This window comes from Perissodus microlepis, chromosome 7 (assembly GCF_051167445.1).
Source record: "Perissodus microlepis isolate ML-2025 ecotype Zambia chromosome 7, ASM5116744v1, whole genome shotgun sequence".
In the NCBI taxonomy this organism is placed as follows: Eukaryota; Metazoa; Chordata; class Actinopteri; order Cichliformes; family Cichlidae; genus Perissodus; species Perissodus microlepis.
Genome location: NC_140467.1, coordinates 40859615 through 40881821, shown reverse-complemented (window position 1 = coordinate 40881821; position 22207 = coordinate 40859615). Strand labels below are relative to the sequence as shown.

At 39.5% G+C, this 22207-nt stretch overlaps 1 protein-coding gene across 2 annotated transcripts in view; it reads right to left on the bottom strand.

The window, feature by feature from the left end:
- nnt (nicotinamide nucleotide transhydrogenase) overlaps nt 1-22207 on the bottom strand; it is a 41859-nt gene that overhangs the window by 15923 nt on the left and 3729 nt on the right. For both annotated transcript variants that reach the window (XM_084935063.1, XM_084935064.1), the window contains exons 3-16: nt 20911-21140; nt 19807-20024; nt 19482-19569; nt 19242-19330; nt 17543-17730; nt 17041-17174; nt 16739-16930; nt 15552-15705; nt 14603-14764; nt 10586-10696; nt 5638-5783; nt 5165-5360; nt 3183-3416; nt 1333-1493 (exon numbers count right to left, since the gene is read on the bottom strand). In XM_084935063.1, the coding sequence (XP_084791189.1) occupies nt 1333-1493; nt 3183-3416; nt 5165-5360; nt 5638-5783; nt 10586-10696; nt 14603-14764; nt 15552-15705; nt 16739-16930; nt 17041-17174; nt 17543-17730; nt 19242-19330; nt 19482-19569; nt 19807-20024; nt 20911-21140 (2303 nt within the window). The remainder of the gene's footprint in view (nt 1-1332; nt 1494-3182; nt 3417-5164; nt 5361-5637; nt 5784-10585; nt 10697-14602; nt 14765-15551; nt 15706-16738; nt 16931-17040; nt 17175-17542; nt 17731-19241; nt 19331-19481; nt 19570-19806; nt 20025-20910; nt 21141-22207) is intronic.

The following is a 22207-nucleotide window of genomic DNA, read 5'->3' as shown; positions in this document are numbered from 1 at the left end:
TTTACACAGAGATTGGTACACAATGAAAACATCTCTGTCCTTTCTCAGCAGTGTGCACACAGAGCAAGACTAATGTTTCTTTCTTTCTTTTACTTCCCTTGGTAGGTGCTATTCCATAAAATCCGACTGTCAAAATACAACTAATAATTTGTTAGGTTAATGTCTGAATGTTACAATGTTAGGATTAAGGTTAAGTAATGTAATGTATGCAATATTTGCACGCTAGTGTTGAGACACTCACATTCAAACAAAACCTTACAAACTTTTAAATATACTAGAATGAAACTCCTGTCCACTTAGTGTTTTGTAATAATTAAATAAACAACATTTTATTTTCAAAGGATAAAAACGTCATCCTAGTTTTAGACATATTTTTCACAATCAAATTTTTCTTGTCCTCCATTCCCGCTATCATCTGAACAGCTTTCGTTTAATAAGAGCCAACTGTAGTTACGAAAGCCTCAGCAGGATCCAGAAGTGTTAAGAAACGCACACGTGTACAGTAGATGATGCATTATACTGTATTTTAACGACTGATTAGAGGACAGAAATATAAAACAAACTGTGAAATGATATCCATCAACCTTCTCCGGGGACATGCTAATGTTTTTAGGGGGATTGGCACGTGTAAAAACACAGAGGAAATACTGAAACTCCAACACACTGCTGTGCATAAAATTTCTTCCGTTTTTAACATGTACTGCCTGGCTTCACTTAATGTATAAAGTACTCAGCATCAGTAAATGAAACTTTGAAGGCCTAAAGACTCTCTAAAGAGAACAATTATCACTTTCCTTTATTTTTTGACACTGTAAAACGCTTCTCTATAGATCCTAAGTCTAATTTCATAGAATATAACTATTGCTAATTGTAAATCTAAAGACTATCAGTAAAAAAATTGATTTAAAAGTAGGTGGGGTTGTTGTTTATTGTTATTGTTCACTGTCACATGCTTAACATTTGACACTGCTATGGAGAAATGCCTGCATTGAAGATGTCTGTCTCTGATTTCTACAGAATTTCAAACGTTAAGCTTAACGACAGTGGAGAAAATTAACCCAGCAGTTTGGCCACTGCCAACTCTCTGCTCCATTCTGAATTTCTGGGCAGCTACTGTTTCCTGTGCAAAATGCCTCCTGACATTTATGAGCAAATCCCTTCGTTTTGTCTCTTTTCTACACCTCTCTGGCATCATTTCTCTTGACTTTTTTATGCCCTTTCACCACTCGTGAAAATTTTTACCATCATGTCCAGTCTGTCGGTATGAAATAACTTCTCAATCTGTGATTTTTAAGAGCGAAAAAACAGACTTCATACATAAACACAGCATACCATGACAGCAGAGAGAGCAGACACTGATCCGAGACAGGTGATGCCTGTGGTGTAACTTGGATCCAGCATGTAGGGAATCATCCCACCGACACTTGCTGCCATAAGAGTGGCATTCAGGGCGTGACGACCGGGGAGCATCAGAGGAGCGCTGTTCAACATACCTGCATGTGGAGAAAAGTGGTGAGAACAAAAAAAAAAAAATCTGTTAGGTGTACACTCAAACATTTAAAATCCTAGCAGTAGCTTTTTTTTGTATGTGTGACATTTATCATTTTAGATTTCTTCCTTCGCAACCACCACTTGAGACTTGTCATTAACTGAATGCCATGTTGATGCATAATTTGTCCTTATGAAACACTTTCAGTCAACATGGAAATTACAGTGTGATTACAAGGACTGGAGCCAGCACATGAACCTGATGAACTGGGCTTCTTTTTTTAACGCTTCACAGCTAGCAGCGATGACACGAAGCAGCAGACTTCCTTATGTGGATAAACACAGTATGATCAAGCTGGCAGCAAAGTGTGCATATGTGTGTCTGTGTATATAGTCGATGCAGGTTAGAGTTAAGTTTGTTAATCAATAAAGATAACATTTTTTTTCTTTGATCATTTTTCACCTCCAAGTGTCAAAAAATAATTGTAGGTCAGTTAACTGGTCATGTTTAGGAAAAACAATCGCAAATAAAACTTAACCATACACACATATGAAATATCATCTCAATTATAACAAAAACAAGAAGTGAGTTAAACGAATTGCAGTATTCAGACAGGAACTGGAAACTAAAGATGGATGGAGCTGCCGTGATGGTACCTGGTCTCAACAGTAACGCTTTGGACTTTTATAGTCAGAAGGTACCTGAAGAAAACAGTTCCAAGTTCTCTTATCTAGCAAGTATGGTTAGTAAGTTGCAATGCACACATGTCTGCTTATCAATCTGAAACAACACAGCAATAACAAAATACAAGAATTCACTCACTGAAGCTAAAACACAAACTTCCTAGATGGTCTGTACCACACTGTAATCCACATCACTTGTCCCTACCAAACAGCAAAAGCATGGCTGAGAAGTCTAGTTCAGTAAATCTGAGTAGTAGGTGTGAAACCTAGCTTCAAGCTATCTGCATCTACACTCTGTGTTGGCACATCTGCCAAAGAAACCACATCCCTAACTTTTGGCCTTAACAGTATCTAAACGGATTCACTCAGTACAAAGTTGTTATGAAGCGGGAAACTATCCATAATGGACCAAACTGTTGTAAGCTGGGCATTTTAACATGGAAGTCTCTGGAGACTGAGGTGGTTTAGGAGCAGCCTCAAGTGGCCAGTAAGGGAACTGCACTTTTTGGCACTTCCATACCAGCTTCATTTTTCAGGCATTGAGGTTGCCACCCATAATTAAGACTTCTTATTAACTTAAACAAGGAGTTTACTTTTGCTTATATAGTGTTTATGCTAAGCAAAGCTCAATGACTCCCAGCTCCAGTTGAAGAATTAATGCAGAGACTCGAGATCTTTTAATCTGGCTCTTGGAAAGAAAGTAAAGAAAGAGCACATCTGAGCTTAAAAATATTTTTCTAAAAAGAGCTTTGCAAAATTAACATTAACTGTAGCTTTACAGATCACAGTTGACCCAGATCCATGGTTTTCCTAACATGTATCATGCACCTAAAAGTAGCATCTCATGATGGACCGCATCTGCCTCCTCTCTGGCAACCAGGATGATCAAAAGTGTAATAAATATGCTTTATAATAACATGTCGGCATTATTCCAAAGTGTGCCTGTACATCAGCAAGTGTAAATGTTTCTTTTCCATTCAATATTTAGTATATTCAACTGCAGCTCTCACCTTGCAGTTTGCCATATGCTACCAAAGAGCCGCTAAAAGTGACTCCACCGATGTAGGCTCCAAGATAAGCAACTATCTTGGTGAGGTTGGCTGCAGGGTCTGTGGCGAAGTGTGGGTACTCAATCATGTATTCAGCCACACAGGTGAGCACAGCAGCCAAGCCAACCAAACTGTGGAAAGCAGCCACCAGCTGGGGCAAGTCACTGATCTGGATCTTCTTAGCAATGGCCAGGCCTAGAGAGAAGGAGAGATAAGAAGTAAATAAAGTTTAGTGGCCCTGAAAGACCCACACACAAATAACATGCAAATCACAAGCACATGCACATGCACTCAGGACTGCTGGGAAGTGGGCCCATCTAAAGAGCCAGGTGTTGCTGATGAGGCTTGCTTGGGGAAATTCCGTGTGTGTGAGTTGGTCTACACTTTCTGTACATGTGCGTGTGTGAAATACATTCCCGTATCTGGGGTTAAAAAGAAAAACAGCATTATTGTCTGTGTGGATAGTTTAGTCTGGGTTTCGGCTTTGTGGCTGGAACAATTAGCATTTAAATGATCAAACAATCCTCAAAGAGAGAGAAAGTGAGTAATGTGTGATGCTGACCATTCTGACAGATCTGCTTTGTCTGGCAGAGATTTAGTCATGATGTAAATATCACTGCTCTTAACACACCTGCTAACCTAATGTAGCCAAGGCCAGAATACATGCAAACAATGCAAAAGCCGCGTTCAATATATTTGAGTCAAGAGACATTCCTACTTCTGTGTAGGGGAGAAGGACAAGTCGATCTTTTAAAATCTATGCACAGCTGCAAGAAGGGAGTTTGTGAATCATTTGGAGTTACGATGATTTCAATCAACTTGAATACAACCTGACTAAGCTAATTAACTCACAAATAGTTGTGCTTTTCATTGCTTAATTGAACACATTAAGTAGTTATGGTGGAAGCTGGAAAGAGTTAAACATTAACTCTTGAATTCAGTAACTTGTGGAACATCCTTTAGCAATCGAGTATGTCCAGTAAGTGCTTTTGCAACATGCAGAATGCTGAGGAGAAACAGTGGAGCCTTCCTTCATACAAAACTCCCGGGATGTCAAGATCAAAAAAATCCCTCTAAAGGTCATACCTCAGGATCTTAGCTGGATTAGAGTCAAACCTAATCAAGACCTGAATCTTGTTTCACCGTCTTCCAGCTCTTCTGGTGCTAATTAACTTGTGTGCTTATTGCTTTGCATCAATACTGCTGCAACACCCAACCTCTGCCAATCTCAAGGTTATGGACTGCTGCCTTGACAAAATTACTTCATACAATTTAGCTTCATTATTTCATTCATTAGATATATATTCATTATATTGTTGCAAGGTGTGTGTGTGTGTGTGTGTGTGTGTGTGTGTGGGGGGGGGGGGGGTAGTGGTTTCGTTACTGTTCTTACTATTATCATCCAGTTGTGAAGATGTCTGCAGGTGTTTTGCTGCTACCCTTGTGCTTACCTCTTTTCGGACTGAAACCTTGGGATGATCTTTGCAGTACGTCTAAAACAATTTGGCTCATTGTAGACTGATGAACATTCAGGTCCCTGTAGTTTTCTAGCCTTTCCCACTTCTTTTTACCTCAGTAATGTTTCTAAGATCTTGTGAAAGCTGTCGCAATCAAGGCATGTTAAATGCCAAGCAGGTTTTCCTTAAGAGGAGCAGACTTTGCATGCCTTTATTTACAGGGATGGCACCTCCTGCAGCCCACGCATCAAATCTCATGTCTTAAATCTGAACACCAGACATTAGTAGCTTTTAAGCTTGCAGTGTAATTTATTACTCACCATGTTAAATAAAGACAAATGTTTGTGTGTCATTGCTTTACTCAGACTGTTTTTATCTCCATTTGTGACTTAGATGAATATCAGACTGCATGTCATCAGTAATCAGTACTGAGATCCTGGTAATTTTAAAGTTTTTATTTGCAACTCTAAATGCAAACAGACTCACCAGCAGTGCCACCCACAGCCATAGCTGCACTCATTTGTGCCAGGAGCTCAGGACTTGGTTTGAGGGCACCCAGAGTGGCTGCAATCCCGCCTGCGACTCCCATCATACCTAAAGTGTTACCCAGACGGGCTGTGGTCTGGTTAGAAAGGCCAGCCAGGGCACCAACGCAGCACAAGCCTGAGCCTAAGTACATCATCTGGTCAGGATAAGAGAGAGAATGGAAAAGAAGGGTTGTGGACAAGGATTAAGGAACCACAGGATGGAAAAAAAAAAAAAAAGAAAAGTCCAAATGATTTTACTTAGAGTTCCTGCACAACATCTGTGGAATCAAAGAATACATTTTGGAGGTCTCAAGGACTTTTATATAGTCATGAGCTGTTTTGCATCAATGCACATGGATAAAGAAAATAGCTTCAGTGAGAAAACATGAAAACACTTTAACTAACGGACACAACTTAAATGTCCTCTTTCACCTGTTCAATGTTATATCCAGACTGCAGGGCAGCAGCGTAGCCTCCGACGAAGACACCACCAGGAAGCAAATAGAGGTAGTTGTACTCTGGGGGATCAGTGGGACGTTTGAACATGTCCAACATCTTCTTAGTCACCAGAAAACCACCTGATGAGGAAATGAAGACACTTATATTGACAACTGCTAAGTCAATTAAAATTAACAAAATAATCATTTATACAGAAAAACACAAAAAAAATGTAACTAAAAACAACAAGATGAGGAGAAGAAAAAGAGTAAAAATAGTTGACGCACCTGAAAAACAGTTTCTAAATTTTTAGACTAACAGGTGTTTTAAAGCACATAGCTAAAATTTGTTGCCAAGCCCAATAACCAATGTTAGGAATTTAATGAGTCTACTTTATGTCAGGGTAAATATTTCAAGTAGAAAACCTCAAAAGTGTCAAACCGGGAGCAGACAGTGTCTTACTGCTTTACAGGACAAGATCACATTACTGCATGTATGCCTCCCTTTTCCCCTCTGGCATGACTGTAGCCACGTGCATACATATGCACTAATACACAGAGGGGTGAATCGGAGGTTAGCATCTGTTTCTGTCCCGTACATGTAATTTTAGTCACATAATGTCCCATTTAAAACATGTACTAATAATCGACTATTATTCCAGACCAGACTGGGTCAATACAGTTACATATTTGGACAGAGACAACTTTCTTTTTTCTAATTTTGGGTTCTGTACGTTACCACAATGAATTTTAAATGAAACAACTCAGATGCAGTTTGAGTGTAGACTTTAAGCTTGAATTCAGTGGGTTGAACAAAAAGATTGCATAAAAAAGTGAGGAACTAAAGTATTTTTAAGCATAATCCCTTCATTTTAGGGGTTCAAATGTAATTGGACAAATTAAATAACTGAAAATAAAATGTTCGTTTCTAATACTTGGTTGAAAACCTTTTGCTGGCAATAACATCCTGAAGTCTTGAACTCATGGACATCACCAGATGCTGGGTTTCCTCCTTTTTAATGCTCTTCCAGGCCTTTACTGCTGTTTGTTTGTGGGCCCCTATCCAACGTTTAGTCTTCAACAAGTGAAATGCATGCTCAACTGGGTTAAGATCAGGTCACCTACTTGGTCAATCAAAAATATTCCACTTCTTGCTCAAATAAACTCTTGGATTGCTTTGGCTGTATGTTTTGGTCACTGTCCATCTGTATTATGGAACACTGCTCAATCAATTTTAGTGCATTTAGCGGGATTTGAACAGACAGTATGTCTCTGAACGCCTCAAAATTCATTTGGCTGCTTCTGTCCTGTGCAGAGATGGGCAGTACTGTAATCTGATTACTTTTTTCAAGTAACGAGTAAAGTAAAGGATTACTTTTGCAAAAAAGGTAATTAGATTACTGTTACTTTCCCGTAAGCACGCTGCGTTACTGCGTTACTAAAACCGTGATTTTTTTTGTTTTGCGAGAGTGTCTCATGACAATGACGTAAGCGAGTGCGACGTTCATGGCAACAGCTGTGTGCAGATCAACAATGGATAATATAACGAGTGCGGGAGAGAGTATGAGCGTGCAGCGTTTAAAGCGTGGAAGTACTGACCTAACTTTGAGTTTGATTCCATAAAAAGTGACAAAAACATTGGCGTCCGCTGCTCACTGCGTGGGAAGAAAACCTCTTTTTACAGCGAAAAACCCCTAAACGTCCGAGCAAGCACCGAGTGTGCTACGACGGATGGGAAATTCACAGACAAACTCGCGGATTCTTCCACTGACCGCTGCGGCTCACCTGCACCAGGGCAAACATCCGCCTGCTATACAGGTGAAAATAGAGCAACATGACCGCTGAGTCTTTGATTTTATTTTCTGCTGTGTTTCACTTGCATTTATTTGAAAGACTGAGTGTAAACACAAAAAAATATTTATTTTTTTTATGTGCTGGAATGTGCAGAAATAGGTTTAAATGTTAAACAAATTTCTTCCAGTCAGAGAATGTTGCATATAAGTTAATTTTTGCTTGATGCATAAAGTTAAAAGATTAAAAGTAATAAAACAAGTTTTAAAAAGAGACTTTTCCATTTGATTACGTTTTATTGATGGATTATGCAGAAAAAGTAGAATTGGGCTGAAAGATCTATCGCTTTATCACCTATTCAGGTTGTAAATCATGTTTTTAAAAAGTAACTAAGTAACTAAGTAATTCATTACTTTTGAAAATAAGTAATCAGTAAAGTAACAGGATTACTTTTTGGGGGAAGTAATCAGTAATTAGTTACTGATTACTTTTTTCAAGTAACTTGACCAACACTGGTCCTGTGTCACATCATCACTAAACACTAGTGTCCCAGTGCCACTGGCAGCCATGCACGCCCAAGCCATCACACTGCTGTGTTTTACAGACGATGTGGTTGCTTTGGATCACGAGCTGTTCCACACCTTCTCCATACTTTCTTCTTGCCATTGTTCTGGTAGAGGTTGATCTTGGTTTCATCCTTCCAAAGAATGTTTTTCCAGAACTGCTGGGTTTTTTTTGTTTTGTTTTTTTGCATTGTCCAGTCAAGCTTCTCTATTCTTGAGACTTGTGAGTGGCTTGCACCTTGCAGTGAACCCTTTGTATTTACTTTCATGCAGTCTTCTCTTTATTGTAGACTTAGATATCAATACGCCTACCTCCTGGAGAGTGTCGTTCATTTTTTGTCCTACACCTCTTGAAAGTAGATACCTTCAAATGAAAACTGAGAGTGTACACATCATATCCATGTCCATTATATAACTATAATTGGAATATGTTTCAGTAAACAGGTTTTTAAAAAAAACAAAAACAAAAAACAACTTGTTTCAGTGCCCAAATATATATGGATCTAACTGTATATTAATATGGAGGAATGTCTGTGTATGGGCTGAGCCAGTATCAGTCTCTTTTTGGGGGTAATTCTTAACCAAAAATGGGGCTAGTGGCACTATATTTGGAAAGCTTGCAAGAAAAACAGCCTATAAACAAGATTAAGAGTTTACACTCATGCTGGAAGAGTTGTGCTTGAACTCATTCAGGCAGCATAATATTGATTTACTGTGTCAGATTAAGCAATAACAGAGTTATGAAATTCTGATAAACACTGCTTATCTTACTTCATTTTGCACCTCACCATGATAACATCTGCTAAATACTGTGCTGGGAATGCTGCCGGTAACCAAAGAATGTACATACAACATGTTTAGCCTGTTATTTTCAGTAAAAGATGAGGTATTTCACAAGACCAGTAAAAACTTTGACCCGTTAATAAAGTTAAGAAAAAGGCAGCTAGCTGTTAAAAAAGCTCATCGTGCTATCACGTGATAGCAAACAAATTAAATACTCAAAATGTTAAAACGTGAATTATACAATCTTTAAAATGTCAAAATGCTTTTGCTTCGCTTACATGAATAGATTTAATGGCCACTTTGTTAGGTACATCTTGCTAATACTTGGTTGGTCCTTAATTGTTTATGGCACAGATTCAACGAGGTGCTGGAAAGATTCCTCAGAGATTTTAGTCCATGTTGACATGACATCATCACACAGTTGCTCACTATGGAGGCCATTTGAGTACAGTGAACCAATTTTCTTGCTCAAGACACCAGTTTGAGCTTTTTTAGACTCACTAGACCAGGCAACGTTTTTCCAGTTGTCAGTTGTCCAATTTTGATTAGCCTGTGTTAAGTGTGGCCTCAGCTTCCTGTTTCTTAGCTGACAGGAGTGACACCTTCTTCTGCTGCTATAGCCCATATGTTTCAAGATATGACGTGCTGTTCATTTGGTGATACTTTTCTGCGTACTTTGGTTGTAACAAGTAGTTATTTACTACTACTACTTACTTGCTACTTGCTTCTATTACTGTAATTTGCTTTTAGTGAGCAGTAAAACAGGTATACCTAATAAAGTGGCCAATTAGCTGATATTAGCTTTAAACAGGCATTTGAATCTTTGACTTATCAGCAAGAAAGTGCCTGTTGCACATGCAGATATCAGAATCCCAGTTTTGCATGTTTTCGGTTTTATTGAAAGGCCTGAAAGGCTCATGTTTTCAGTTCGGTAGCTTAGAAAAACGTAGCTCTGGGTTTTTTACCCTTCTTGCAGTGCAACCACCACACTGGAGCTTTCAGGCATTTTTCAGATTTTTGCTAACAGATGGAATTGATAAGGCAGCATGTTCACATTTTACATAGACCTAATTGCGCTCTGTCTTTATTGTGTTTGTCCGTTTCCATGGCGTGTTAAGTTTGTTCCCATGGGGTTATGGTAATGTGGTATACTGCTATGAAATATGTCTGAGGAACCCAACTCAAAGAGAACATTAAAAAAATAACTGGTAGGTATGTCAATGAAGGCTGTGGTATTTCAGAAGAAAGAGCAAAGTTAAGTGAAAGCGCTAAAAAGTGGTTTGTACAGTGATGCATTTGAAAGCAATGGTAAGATTCCACTTAATGCCCTCTGCATCTCTAACACTCAACTGACGCATCAGTATATTTTAACAAACAAGCCAAATGTATCTGTTATGCAAGTCAACTATTTATTTGCTTGCATCAAAGTCTGTCCTGGTGTCTAGCAGTGAGCTAATAGGAGAAATTAAAACTAAATCATGGCTCAGCCCTGGAGGAACACTCTGTTTTTCCCAGGACTATTACAGAGCGATGAGTATTATAATGACTCCAGGAACAGTTTGTCATTATAATGGAAATTATTGAGGCTAATAGAAGGAATGGATGTGTGTGGTCCGAGCGAGAGCCACCGACTCTGGGCTGAGCAGGTGGGCAGAGAGGGCAGCTGCAAAACTTGGGTTTGAAATGATGTTATTGCACAATCAATATTAAACACCTCAATCTTCGGCCCAAGATGATATTTTATTGGCTCTGGGTTGCTGTAACTGGCAGGGGTTACCGTGAGGTGTCTGTGTTAGAGTGACTCACCAGCAATGTTGACCGAAGAGATGAAGGCAGCGAGCACAGCCAGTGTCTCAGCAGTCGAAGTTGGGACGTAGCCCCCTCCCATCAGGGACAGACCACCCACAGCCGTCAGACCTGCAGACCACAGACATTTCAGTATTCATGAACATACGCTTTCATAATACAGTGGGGGGGTGGGGTTCAAAAATTTGGTGAAGATGTTACAAAAACAGCACAGAACTTCAAAACATGAATTCAGTTGTCGAAAAAATAAAAAGTTAACTTGACACTTATTAGATTTGGTTTAATCAAACAGTTTCCTCAGAATACTGTTTGTTTCCCAGATAGGAAAAAGATACGGAGATAAAAAAATGGATGGAAAGGAAAAGAGTGTGTGCGTTTTTACCAAAAGAGACTCAGGAAACCTCGATAACATCAGTCCTGTAATGATTTACAGGCAGTAGGATGCAATGCACTACCATTGGAGCCTGCATTCACATGGGCTTGTGACTGTGTGCTATTTTGGTTGACTAACAGGTAGTGTGTGTGTTTGTGTGTTTGAAGTCAACAGTGTTAGATTGGACTTTCAAATGAGGAAAAAAGGAAGTCTGACCTCCTTTTTTCTCAGACAAAATGCAGCTTTATAAACACGCCTGTATGTCGGCTTCAACTTTTAAAGCTGCCAAACACTCTTTCGCCACTTGTATTTATGTAAATACAACCTCCTGTCACAAATAGAAACCACTGTTGCAGGATAACCTGGAGCATTAATACTTAAAAGTTGGTTTTTAATCACCCCACAGAAACCAGCAAAAAATGAGTCAGGGTGCCACTAATCAATCTTCTTTTAATAATGATTAATGTTACACTCTCATGAACAAAGTGACCGTATGCAGTCTGTATACATCTCACACAAACTGAATCCGTGTTCTGTATTTACGTATGTAACCTAGTGATGATCCCTATAACTGTCCACATTTTCCAACCACGCTGATCCAGTCAGTTTTCCATTAATTTGCTTACTACGGCATTCTGCAAACAGCCACACTGGTCGTTGATAACAATCATCTGTCAAGTCAGCGGTCTTCCGCATGAATGTGGTTGCGTGTGCTGAACTAGACCGACAGATACGATATGAATACAATGTAAGCAAGTCAAATTTGAATACTGAGGTTTTAACAAGCAACAGTTATATAATACATTGAAATTGGTACTATTTAAATTTAAAAAACAAATCATTTTAAACTTTTTTATACCACATGCAAATTTTTTGAGATGCGAGTATATATGTCCAGTAGGTGTGTTACATTTTTCTTTGGCTTTCCCCTCTTTTAACAAACAGCCTTTTTTAACTGTATTTTCTTTTTTTTAATATCTAAAAATGTCCTTAAAATTCCAACTTTGCTTTAAATTTGATAACAAACAAACTTTTAGCTTTTAATTTGCTGCGTATTAAGCATGGCCTTGATTATTTCAAGCTTATTCTTCAAGTTTCCTTCCCTCTTTCTAGTTTATTTTTTTTTAGGTCACATACTCATTTTAATGTTTATTGTCCTTTTGTTTGCCATATAGATGGGTATCTGATGTACAGCTAATATTTATGGCTTATCATGACTCGAGCTTGTTATGGTTAAATGGTTAAATAAAATTACCAGGTGGGCCCACTTCCTAAATGTAATCTGAATGGGATTTTTTTTTTTTTTTGCATTTTCTCAGGGGAGGTTTTTTGTGTGTGTTGTTTTTGTTTTACCTACAGCTAATGTCAACATGTATATGTTGATGTTAGAAGCCTTGAAGTCTCAACAAAGAGTTCCATTAGGGCACTACGGTCTTGACTTCTGCTTCTGATCAATGAATAATGTGTGCAAATGCAACCTGACTGAAAAAAACAAAAAAACAAACAAAAGCAATGTTGCCACTTGTCAACAGGAACTGAGCTCAATAAAAAAAAAGTCCATGCTATAATTAGTCATGGCAAGAATGTGCCCCTCCTTAAGACTCCAGTATACCCGCCATGTTGGTCGCCTTGTGTGCGTCTTTTTATGCTCGCCAATGACACACAAGCCGCTGCTGCAGTATTCACAGGAGAAACAAACAAGATGGGGTTAACAGCGAGGATAAAAGTGCCATTAGGCCTGTTTTGGTTGGAGATTTCCTATTAAAAGGGAGTTCTTCATTCCCACCATCTCCAAGGGCTTGTGCATGTGACTGTTGGGGTTTTCTCTCTAATATAGAAAGCACCTTGAGCTAATGGTTCTGAAATACTTCTAAATAAATAAAACTAAACTGGACCTACAGAATAAAGTGATCAGTTACTGGGAGGACAGCAAATAACTAGTTAACTCCTTGCAACTAGTCGCTAACAATGGAAAAAGGGGGAAAAATGAGAATTTGATTTTTTCTTTTTTAAAGAAAAGAAAACAGATGCAGTTACATCTTGTAGGTGGAGATCAAAGACATTCCTGTCCAACTTAATGAACGGATAAGCCCAAAAGCAAGCCAATAGGCATCAGTGGACACATGCAAACTGTAAGGTATCAACAGATGTCTGCACTGGGTGGCCTAACGCCCTGTGTGTGTGTCTATGTATCAAACATTAGGTTTCAGGCAGTAAATCAGGGCTCTCAAGTAGATTAAAGCCTTATTATAAGTCACCAGATATGAAGATACATTTCAATGAGCCACTGGATGTGAAACCAGTATCTGAAGAATCTAAGATGACCCACCAGTCGGAGTCACTACTGGCTGTAACACAATAATGTCCTGAAAAGAATAAAACTGTCCCTCATTGCAACCCTAAATTCCAACATGATTCCCTAATGTCTGTAAGTTATTGTGTGTGTGTGTCTTTATGATGCCTGGCACAACAACAACAATTCTGCAGGTTTCACTGTTTCCATAACCACAGTCAGTGACAGAGGTTTTTAAAAAAGCCAATGAGTCCCTGCCAAATATGAGAGGAAAAAAATACCTGGACAAAGAGGAAGGTGAGAGGGGAAAGGAGGTGAAGGGAGCAGACAAGATGGAAAGAAAAACAAAAAACAAAAAAACGTTTCGGGAAATCTATCAAGTTCTACCAATATTAAGTGACGAACCCCATGAACCCCATGTGCCTTTTTGAGCCACCTCATTTAAGACAGCACTGGACAAACTTCACAGAAGGGTAAATGATATATAGGTGTCGCTAATAAAATTTCAAAGAAAGTGAAAACTGTCTCTTAGTTATTACACTGCTTGGCTCTGCAGGCGAGCTCTGATGTCCGGCTGTGCACACGAGTAAACGAGCAAAAGACTTCCCTGACCCTCAGAGATCACCAACGGCGTGTTACTTCCTACCTCAGTGTGTAGCTGTGTAGTGATCAAAGCTGTGAGAACACACACGTACCATTTACCTCTCTAACCTCTTAACCCTTCTGTGTTAAGCAGCAGCTGCAATAAGAACTCGATCCTGAAAGTTTTAGAACGAAGGGCAAAAAGGCAACAGCAGGGTTACAGCAGCCAGCTGGGTGTGATCGATCAAAGATTAAGGTTAAGGCTTTTATATATATATATTTATTTTTAAATTAATGTATTGCTATTCTATATCTGTATACCACGAGGTAGATGATGTGATGTGTCAGTAAATTCTACTCTGCTGGACAGTAAAGCTGTACGGGTGTCAGTGGGGATTAATGACACTTGTGAGTACACATGATTAATAATTTTGGTTAAACAGCTTAAAGTCAAGCTTTCAAAAAAGTTCTTTTTTATTAGTTAAAACATCCAGTGTCCAGTCAAGAAGTGCATAAAATTACCGGTTCATGTGATTCAGACTGAATAAGGAAACATCAATATTCATGTCTGTAATTACAATTATTCTTAGAAATGTAAACGTGATAAATGTGTATCATGCGGCTATAAATCAGGCACTGTGTGGATCTGTGATTTGTGCTTACACAGATGGGAGAAACGATGACTTCATTCATACTAGACAGAAAAATGACTTCCGTTATGGGAAGTTTAACTCACAAACTGTAATGAGACACATTGCAAATAACTGACCTGAGATGGCGTTGGTGACAGACATGAGAGGAGAGTGCAAAGCAGGAGTGACTCCCCACACTGTGTGGTATCCCACGATGCCAGCCAGACCAAAGGTGGTGACCATCTGAGTGAAGGCAGCGTTGGGAGCTGACAGGCCCAGACCAAGCAGGGTGGCGATGCCTGGCACAGAGAGAAGAGAAGTTAAGGAAATAAAAGAAGTAGAGTAGCTCTGACTGCACAGCTGAAGGACACATTAAGAGTGAAATACAAAATGTATGCCTACTGAGGAGCTCCTCAGAACTGGTTTATGTTGGAGCTGGAGTCTAAGAAAACAGTTCTGTCTTCATTTTAATCTCAAATATACGTAACTGGAAAAATAAAGGGCGCATATGTGGTGGGCACTTGACCACCCATGTTGTCCTAATTCCCTTCACTTTAGCAGACAAGTTTATTTTATTACTTTGGCGACTATTCTTTTACAGACTGAATGCACATCCATGATGATCTAAATGGCTGCAGATAAATGGGTATTTACAGGCAGTCCACACTGATTAAGAGGAGCTAACATCAGTAGTTGTGTGTTGGTGTTAAGTAGGAAACTACTCAAGCACCTAAACAATGTGTGAACCTCACTACATGTGCTGCACTGACACAGAGGCACCATAGGAACACCTCACCACAGCTCTACTTCAAACCAACACTCAGCGTGATGCTGTTTTTACAATGCACACTTCCTGACACTAACAGGGTGCCGGTGTGTGCATCTGTAACCTGCCTCTGTCACTTCTCGCCTCCTGTACACATTCCAACTGTTAACAAAAAGCTGAAAGACCTCGACCTCCCCTAAGACCCTTTGATGACAGTTAAAATATATGAGAGTAAACTGTGTTAAAGAACACTTTAGTTGAATTACTCCACCCTAAATCTAAATTTAATGGTACACCCACAGTTATCTGCAACAACCAACCTCCAGTGTAAGCCCCAGCGCTGGTGAGTGTGGCCCTGAAAGGGGAAATCTGTGCAGCCTTCTCTGCCTCCAGTTCGTGGACGCTCTTCGTTTTAGGAGGCGCTGCGACGGGTACGTTGAGAGGCTGAGGAGCGGGGAACAGGTTCTTTCCTTTCTGGAGGTGACAAATAGAGAAACAAAAAGAGCAAACCATTTTTATGGCTCAGCTGGTGATGATCTTTGTCTGATTAAAAAAACAAAAAAAACAAAAAAAAAAACACGGTGCAAAGTTATGAATTTAATATATGACACTTATCATGAAAGCAGTCCAAGCAAAGACCTCACTGATGATGATAACAGGAGGCATCCCAGTAAGATGCCCAAGGCCAGCTTAACTGACTCCTTTCGATGTGGAGGGATAGCAGCTCTACCCTGACCCCCCTCACGAATGGTCAATCTCTTACCCTTTTAACTTTTCAGGTCAATGAGGCAAGCTAATGGACGGGTACAATAAAAAATTGCTGTGTTTCAGCAGCATTCGTAAGACCATTACTATATTACTATATGAGTTAATTAATCTCTGAAATCTGCTCTTTTGAAGAAGTGAATAAGATTACAGACTAATATAAGCAAAATAATCTCTTATCTCTCTTTTCCTGTGTGCTAAAAAACATGGATTGAAGAAATCTGCAGCAGCTGTAGTGTGGTTTGCATATGGATATCCATATTGTAGTCAATATTTCAGCTGATTATTGCATTAACTTTGCTTAACCCAAAATTCTTAGAATTCCATAAACAGGAGGTGAAAAATAAACTTGCTTGTAGCGTTGCTTGTAAATCATTAGACAAAGCAAAAATGAGAACCTCTGACTGCAATATTTAAATAACATAGAAATTAGAGTATATCATATGGCATAAAGATTTAATTTGCCTTGGGGTTTGGTGTAATGAGAGGACACTGCTTCATTTGCAGCTCTATAGAGACTATGATGCAAGAAGAATGCATGCTAAGAGTGACATCTAGTGACTGAGACATGATCCTACAACATGTGCAGATGGATGGATGGATGGATGGAAAGGACCAGTAAAGAACAGCTAGAAAATATTAGGTAAGGACAGCCAGAGAAAAGGCAGAAAATGTCCATCCAGCCAAAGATCACATTGGCAATACCAGCACGTTTGGCTTTGGACTGCACAAGACCTCATACCTCCATGACAACAGATCCTCTGACAACGTGATCCATGGTCCCATAGTCGAACTCGTCCTTGACATCAAAGTAAAAGTTCTCCTTGTCAGGGCTGATCGCCCGGATCAACTTGGTGATGTTGTTGGAATACAAAGTGCTGGACTGAGTTGGTAAACGGCTGGGTAGGTCTGTGTAGCCAACATGGGTCACGCCCTGTAACAAAAAAATTAATATTTTAAAAAATTAAACTAAGCCAATCAATTAAAGAAAACCAAACAGATTTTGTTTAAGTGTGAGAACGTCTGAAGAGTGTATGCACTGACCTTGTATACAGACAGCTCTCCAGGTTCTGTGGTTTCAATGTTTCCACCTGCCTCAGCAGCCAGGTCCACCACCACTGAGCCATCTTTCATACTTTCTACCATTGGCTTGGTGATTAGGATGGGTGCCCGCCTACCTGCATTGTTAAAACAGAAAGACTAGGCTATTAATGCATCACTGGAAAGATGATTATAATGTGCCCACATTTACAAAGTATCATATCACATCAGCCTCAATGGAACCTCAATCTCAAAGTATAACCCAGCAAGTAACTCATTGTCACTGCAGCTAAGCTTACTGTGCCCACACTACATTTAAAAATTGTTAAAACCAAAAGATTATTGGAGCTAATGGGCACTTTTCTAAGAGTTGAGACGAGAATACACATCTCAAATCCTATTTCAAATGGAGAGAAATCTCTTTATGCAACCTTGATGCTGATGACAGGGCTCGTGGCCACAGCCAACATTCTTATTCTGCCTGACACTGCGCTTCTCTGCATACCAGGGATAAGAGCAGTGCTGATGACAATGTCCACGTCCTGACACTGCTTAGCAAACAGCTTCATCTCTGCCTCTATAAACTCCTTAGACATTTCCTTGGCGTAGCCTCCCTGGCCTTCTCCTGACTCCTTAATGTCCACCTCCAGTGGTTCTGCACCCAGAGATTTAAACTGCTCCAAAGCTGCAGCTCTAGGAGAGAGGAAAATGAGAGGTTACTGGTAATTTCAAAATCTCAGATGAGAGCACATTACACGTGTGATAAAAACTGCAAAGATTAGCAAGTTAATATATTATTTAATGGAAAACTATTTGGTAACCATTTACTGAAGGAAATACCATCCTTCCTGTGCTCTGTTAAAGGAAAAAGTCCCAAACATTTAGCAGTTCTGCCTTCTGAAATCAGAGAACTTTATTTTCTACTTTGTACATGAAAATAAAGTAACTGTCACCCAAATCAAGATATCAAGTTGGGATATGAGAGATAACAAACACTTCTACTCATTTTCCTACATTCAATAAAGAAAAACAATAATCATGAAAATATCAGAAGAATAATCACTTCTAAAAATGATTATGTGGTACAATATGAGAAACACTGTATGTCCATAAAACCTGAAGAGAAACACACTGTGAATAATGTGTTACAGCAATAACACGTGTTAATGTCTCAGTCACACTAGAGTAAAAATAGGAAGCCAACCTTGTGACTAGGAAAAACAAAATTGGTGGTTGTCTAGTGATTGCACTGAATTTTGTGCAGTAGCTGTGGCGACAAGCTGGTCAACCAGACGTTAAGCATACAACACCCTTAATGAGCACAACTCAGCCATTCTCAGATGCAATTGTTGGCATGTTTTTACAGTAGGGAACGTGACTCAGATGGTTACCAACTGCACCAACTACGTCCCCATTATTGATGAGGTTCTGACTGAATTTATCACAGCTAATCACTATATTATCACAAACAGAGTATGCCAGCTGGACCCCAATCAATCGCAGACAGATTGCAGACTGAATCTGGCATAATAGTGGCTTTAATTTTGACTTTATCTGTTAGGTCTACAAAGTCTGCAAATAGTCAGAGACCTGTCTGTGAAGGTTTTCAGTCATCCAGGTCATCGTAGTCTAAGGAGCTTGGAATGAAAAGCGTCTGGACTTCTTTCTCTTCAAGCAACTCAAAGAAGTCCAGATGCTTTTCATTCCAAGCTCCTTAGACAAGTCCGAGATCTGGTTGCTGACTTTAACTGCTGTAAAAAAAAAATCTATAGGACAGCAAGTTCACTGCACACAGAAAATTAGCATGACTGTAGAATTAACTATATAAAACTGAACGGTATAGTATATGAAGGGATGAAGGCCCTTACATTTACAAAGCCCTTGTTTTCTTTGAATTTTCCATGTACAGCAGGTATAAGGAACTCAAAGTCATAATTTTATCCCATTTTTACACCATTACTGCACATTTCCTTCACTTTTCTCTTAGCGTTTTACTGCTGCTTCAAAGTGTTCAACTGCCAAAGACAGCTTTTATTGTGAAAAAGCCAAAGGAGACACAACGCCTTTGTCGCTGTGATTAACTGCGATATTAGATGTTGCCATTGTAGCCGCTAGTTCTACACTAAATTAATAATACTGACTATATTAGCTGGTGAACAAAAAACAAAAACAAATAATATTTTACAGTCAATAATTTTTCTAACCTCGTATCAAATCCTCTGACAATGGCTCCCATGGCTCTGGCGGTGCCCGCTGCTGCCAACCCAGCCACGCCACCTCCAATGATGAGCACCTATTAAAGAAGGCGTACAAATACTAGTTAAGGATTACCAGAGTTATGGCCCGTGCTTAAAGTTAAAATTGGCAGAGTCACATTCACAGACGCATACCTTCTAAATAAAAGAAATGCTACCTCCAAAAGTACACGGACTCAGACTACACACCTTTGCAGGAGGCACTTTCCCGGCTGCTGTAATTTGTCCAGTGAAAAACCGTCCAAAGCTGTTAGCTGCCAGCACCACTGCCTTGTACCTGAAAAGACAGGGAATTCATAACAAAGAAAACAATGAATATAGATGTGCTACATGCAAAAAAGAAAGAAAAATTGAGCAGTTGCTAAAACATCTGAAGAAATGTTTTCCTTTTTCTGGTCTGGGTCTGTAATCCAACATTTTGTTTATAAGACAAGAGTACAGGAAGACAGGAGCAGATCATTCAACTGGATGCAAGCAGTCAACAATACATGCCTTGAAGGCACCGTGAACATACCCTGCGATGTTTGCCATGGAGCTCAGTGCATCGTAACCCTGGGCAATGGTGACTCTGGGCACCTGGTCCATAGCCAGGACAGTTGCTTTCTTCTTGGACAGCATGTCCATCAGCTCAGGGTTCTGAGCTGGATAGATGAAGCTGATCAAAGTAGATGCATCCTTCATCATATCCACCTCATGCACACCCAGAGCAGGGTTGAAAATAGGAGCACGGACCTAGAAGCAGACAAAGCTCAGATAGTTCAAAACAAACGTAGTGTGACCAGAAATAACTGATCAGATCTTATCGAGATCAGTTTATCCTAGAGTATATATCAAAGCTACTATAGAGTACTGCAAGTGTTTCCTATATTTTTATAGATATGTATATTTCTACCTTTTCTTCTACATCAGCCAACTACAGTGCAGTGTTTTAGTTTTAGTGTTTTTTAGTTCTGACTTTTTTTATGCTATGAAGTTAACGCCATCAGTTCCAGTCCAGACTCACCCACTGGTTTCATCAGTAGTATATTACAGTTACCAAGGCTCTTTCAGACCAATGCACTAAAACTCAGGTCCATACTGGTACGTATAGTATCCAAGGAAGTAAGGATCCAGTGGGTTGTGTTTAAAGTAAGTCATCCACAGCAACCTTCACTTCTCTCTGACATTTTTCCACTTTCATATTAGTTTAGATTATAAAATAACAAACCTTTAATTATAAATGATTATTAAATAAGAACCTGTAAAAGCATGAAGCTGCTTCTCATTTTCTTAGAATTGCTGCCTTTTTCTCATCCTCAACCACCATGTCTGACGTGAAGACAGACAGTTTAATTGTTTTGGGATAGTGACATGTTTTTTTCCCTGCATTCACATACTCTGTCATTCCGCCACATCCTCCTACACTTACACCACAAGACACACATCACGCCAAAAGCTGCTGTCATCATCAAAACTCTGACTTCCTTCCTTTCCCCCACTTCCTTCTATTATCCCTCATTACCTCTTCTTAACCAGTCACTCAGATAGTGATACATTTCTGGCACAGGTTTCATTCAACCGCCTTTTGTGCCCTCCTCTTCCCTCTCTACAACACAACCTCTCTTTATTTAAGACTTACCTTAACAACCACATCAGATGCTAAGACATCTTTGAGGTCTTTAATTGTTGCTCCGGCCTGGGCGTACTGTTCATCACCGAACTGGGAAGACTCTCCAGCTCCGGACTCCACAACAACATTGAAACCCTGTTTGATGAGTGCCTGGACGCCGGCAGGCGATAGCGCCACTCTGCGTTCATTCTGGAAAATTTCTTTGGGAACGCCGACTGTGAGTTGTTTGTATGGAATACCTAGAGAGGGAAAATGATCTGGTGAAACTCACAAACTGAAGGAAATTTTTTAACGAGCTACAAAAGCTAAGGTGAAATAAATAAATATTGAATCCTTAATGAAGAAAGATGGTAGAAATGTGCAGTGTGTTTCTGGGTTTGTACGACTGAAGATGCCACGTTCCAAAACAGCAGAAAGATATAGGACAACTTAGCTGAGTTTACCATAAACATATAAATAACGGCCTTTGTTTGCATTCCTGATAAGATTTTTCTCTTCATGTGACATTTGCAAATTAGCAGTAAACACAAACTACAGCTTGGACTGCTGGTAAATTCATCAGTTTTGCAGGTATTTTGAGTCTCTCATTTACTGATCAAAGCTGACCTGATTCAAATGGTGACATAAAAAGGGGAGTATGATATGAGAGAATAACAAGGGATAAATTAGTAGCAAAAGAGAAACTGAAAAGAAAACAACAGAAAGAACAAACTGAAAACGTCAGTCTTTTTATAATACTTTCTTTTTATAGTGACAGGCAGGCACATGCTTTATTGGCTCCTATGGGAAATTCCACTGCAGTTCCTTCCTGCTGCCTCCTCAACCCATACACATGAACCTTTACTCTTTTCTGCTCCTGCTGCTGCAGTGACCCATCCTATGGCCACTTTTACAGGAAGCGTCGCAGCACAAGACGGCTCAGAATTTATTTTTCTGAGCCAACCATGTGAATATGGTCTATAAATCAAAGGTCAGTACTGATATAAGAACCCTATCTACCAAAATAAAATGCTCTCAGGTAGCCTTCCGGCAAAAATTAGGATTACTGAATAAACACGCTGAGTAGACAAAAGCAGATAAACCCATTCACCACTAAAAGCAGTGACCAAGGGCTGTTGATTACCTTTTTTTGCTAAAGACCTAATCAATTACCGCATATGTAACGTGACATTTTCAACAAACTAAACGAATGTAGTCCGATTGCAAACATACGGATAGATCGATGATGATCAAAGTGATCCGTGTTAATCCCTTCACATATCAACAACACTTGCAACACAGACGTGCTCGGAAGACCCGGTGCAGA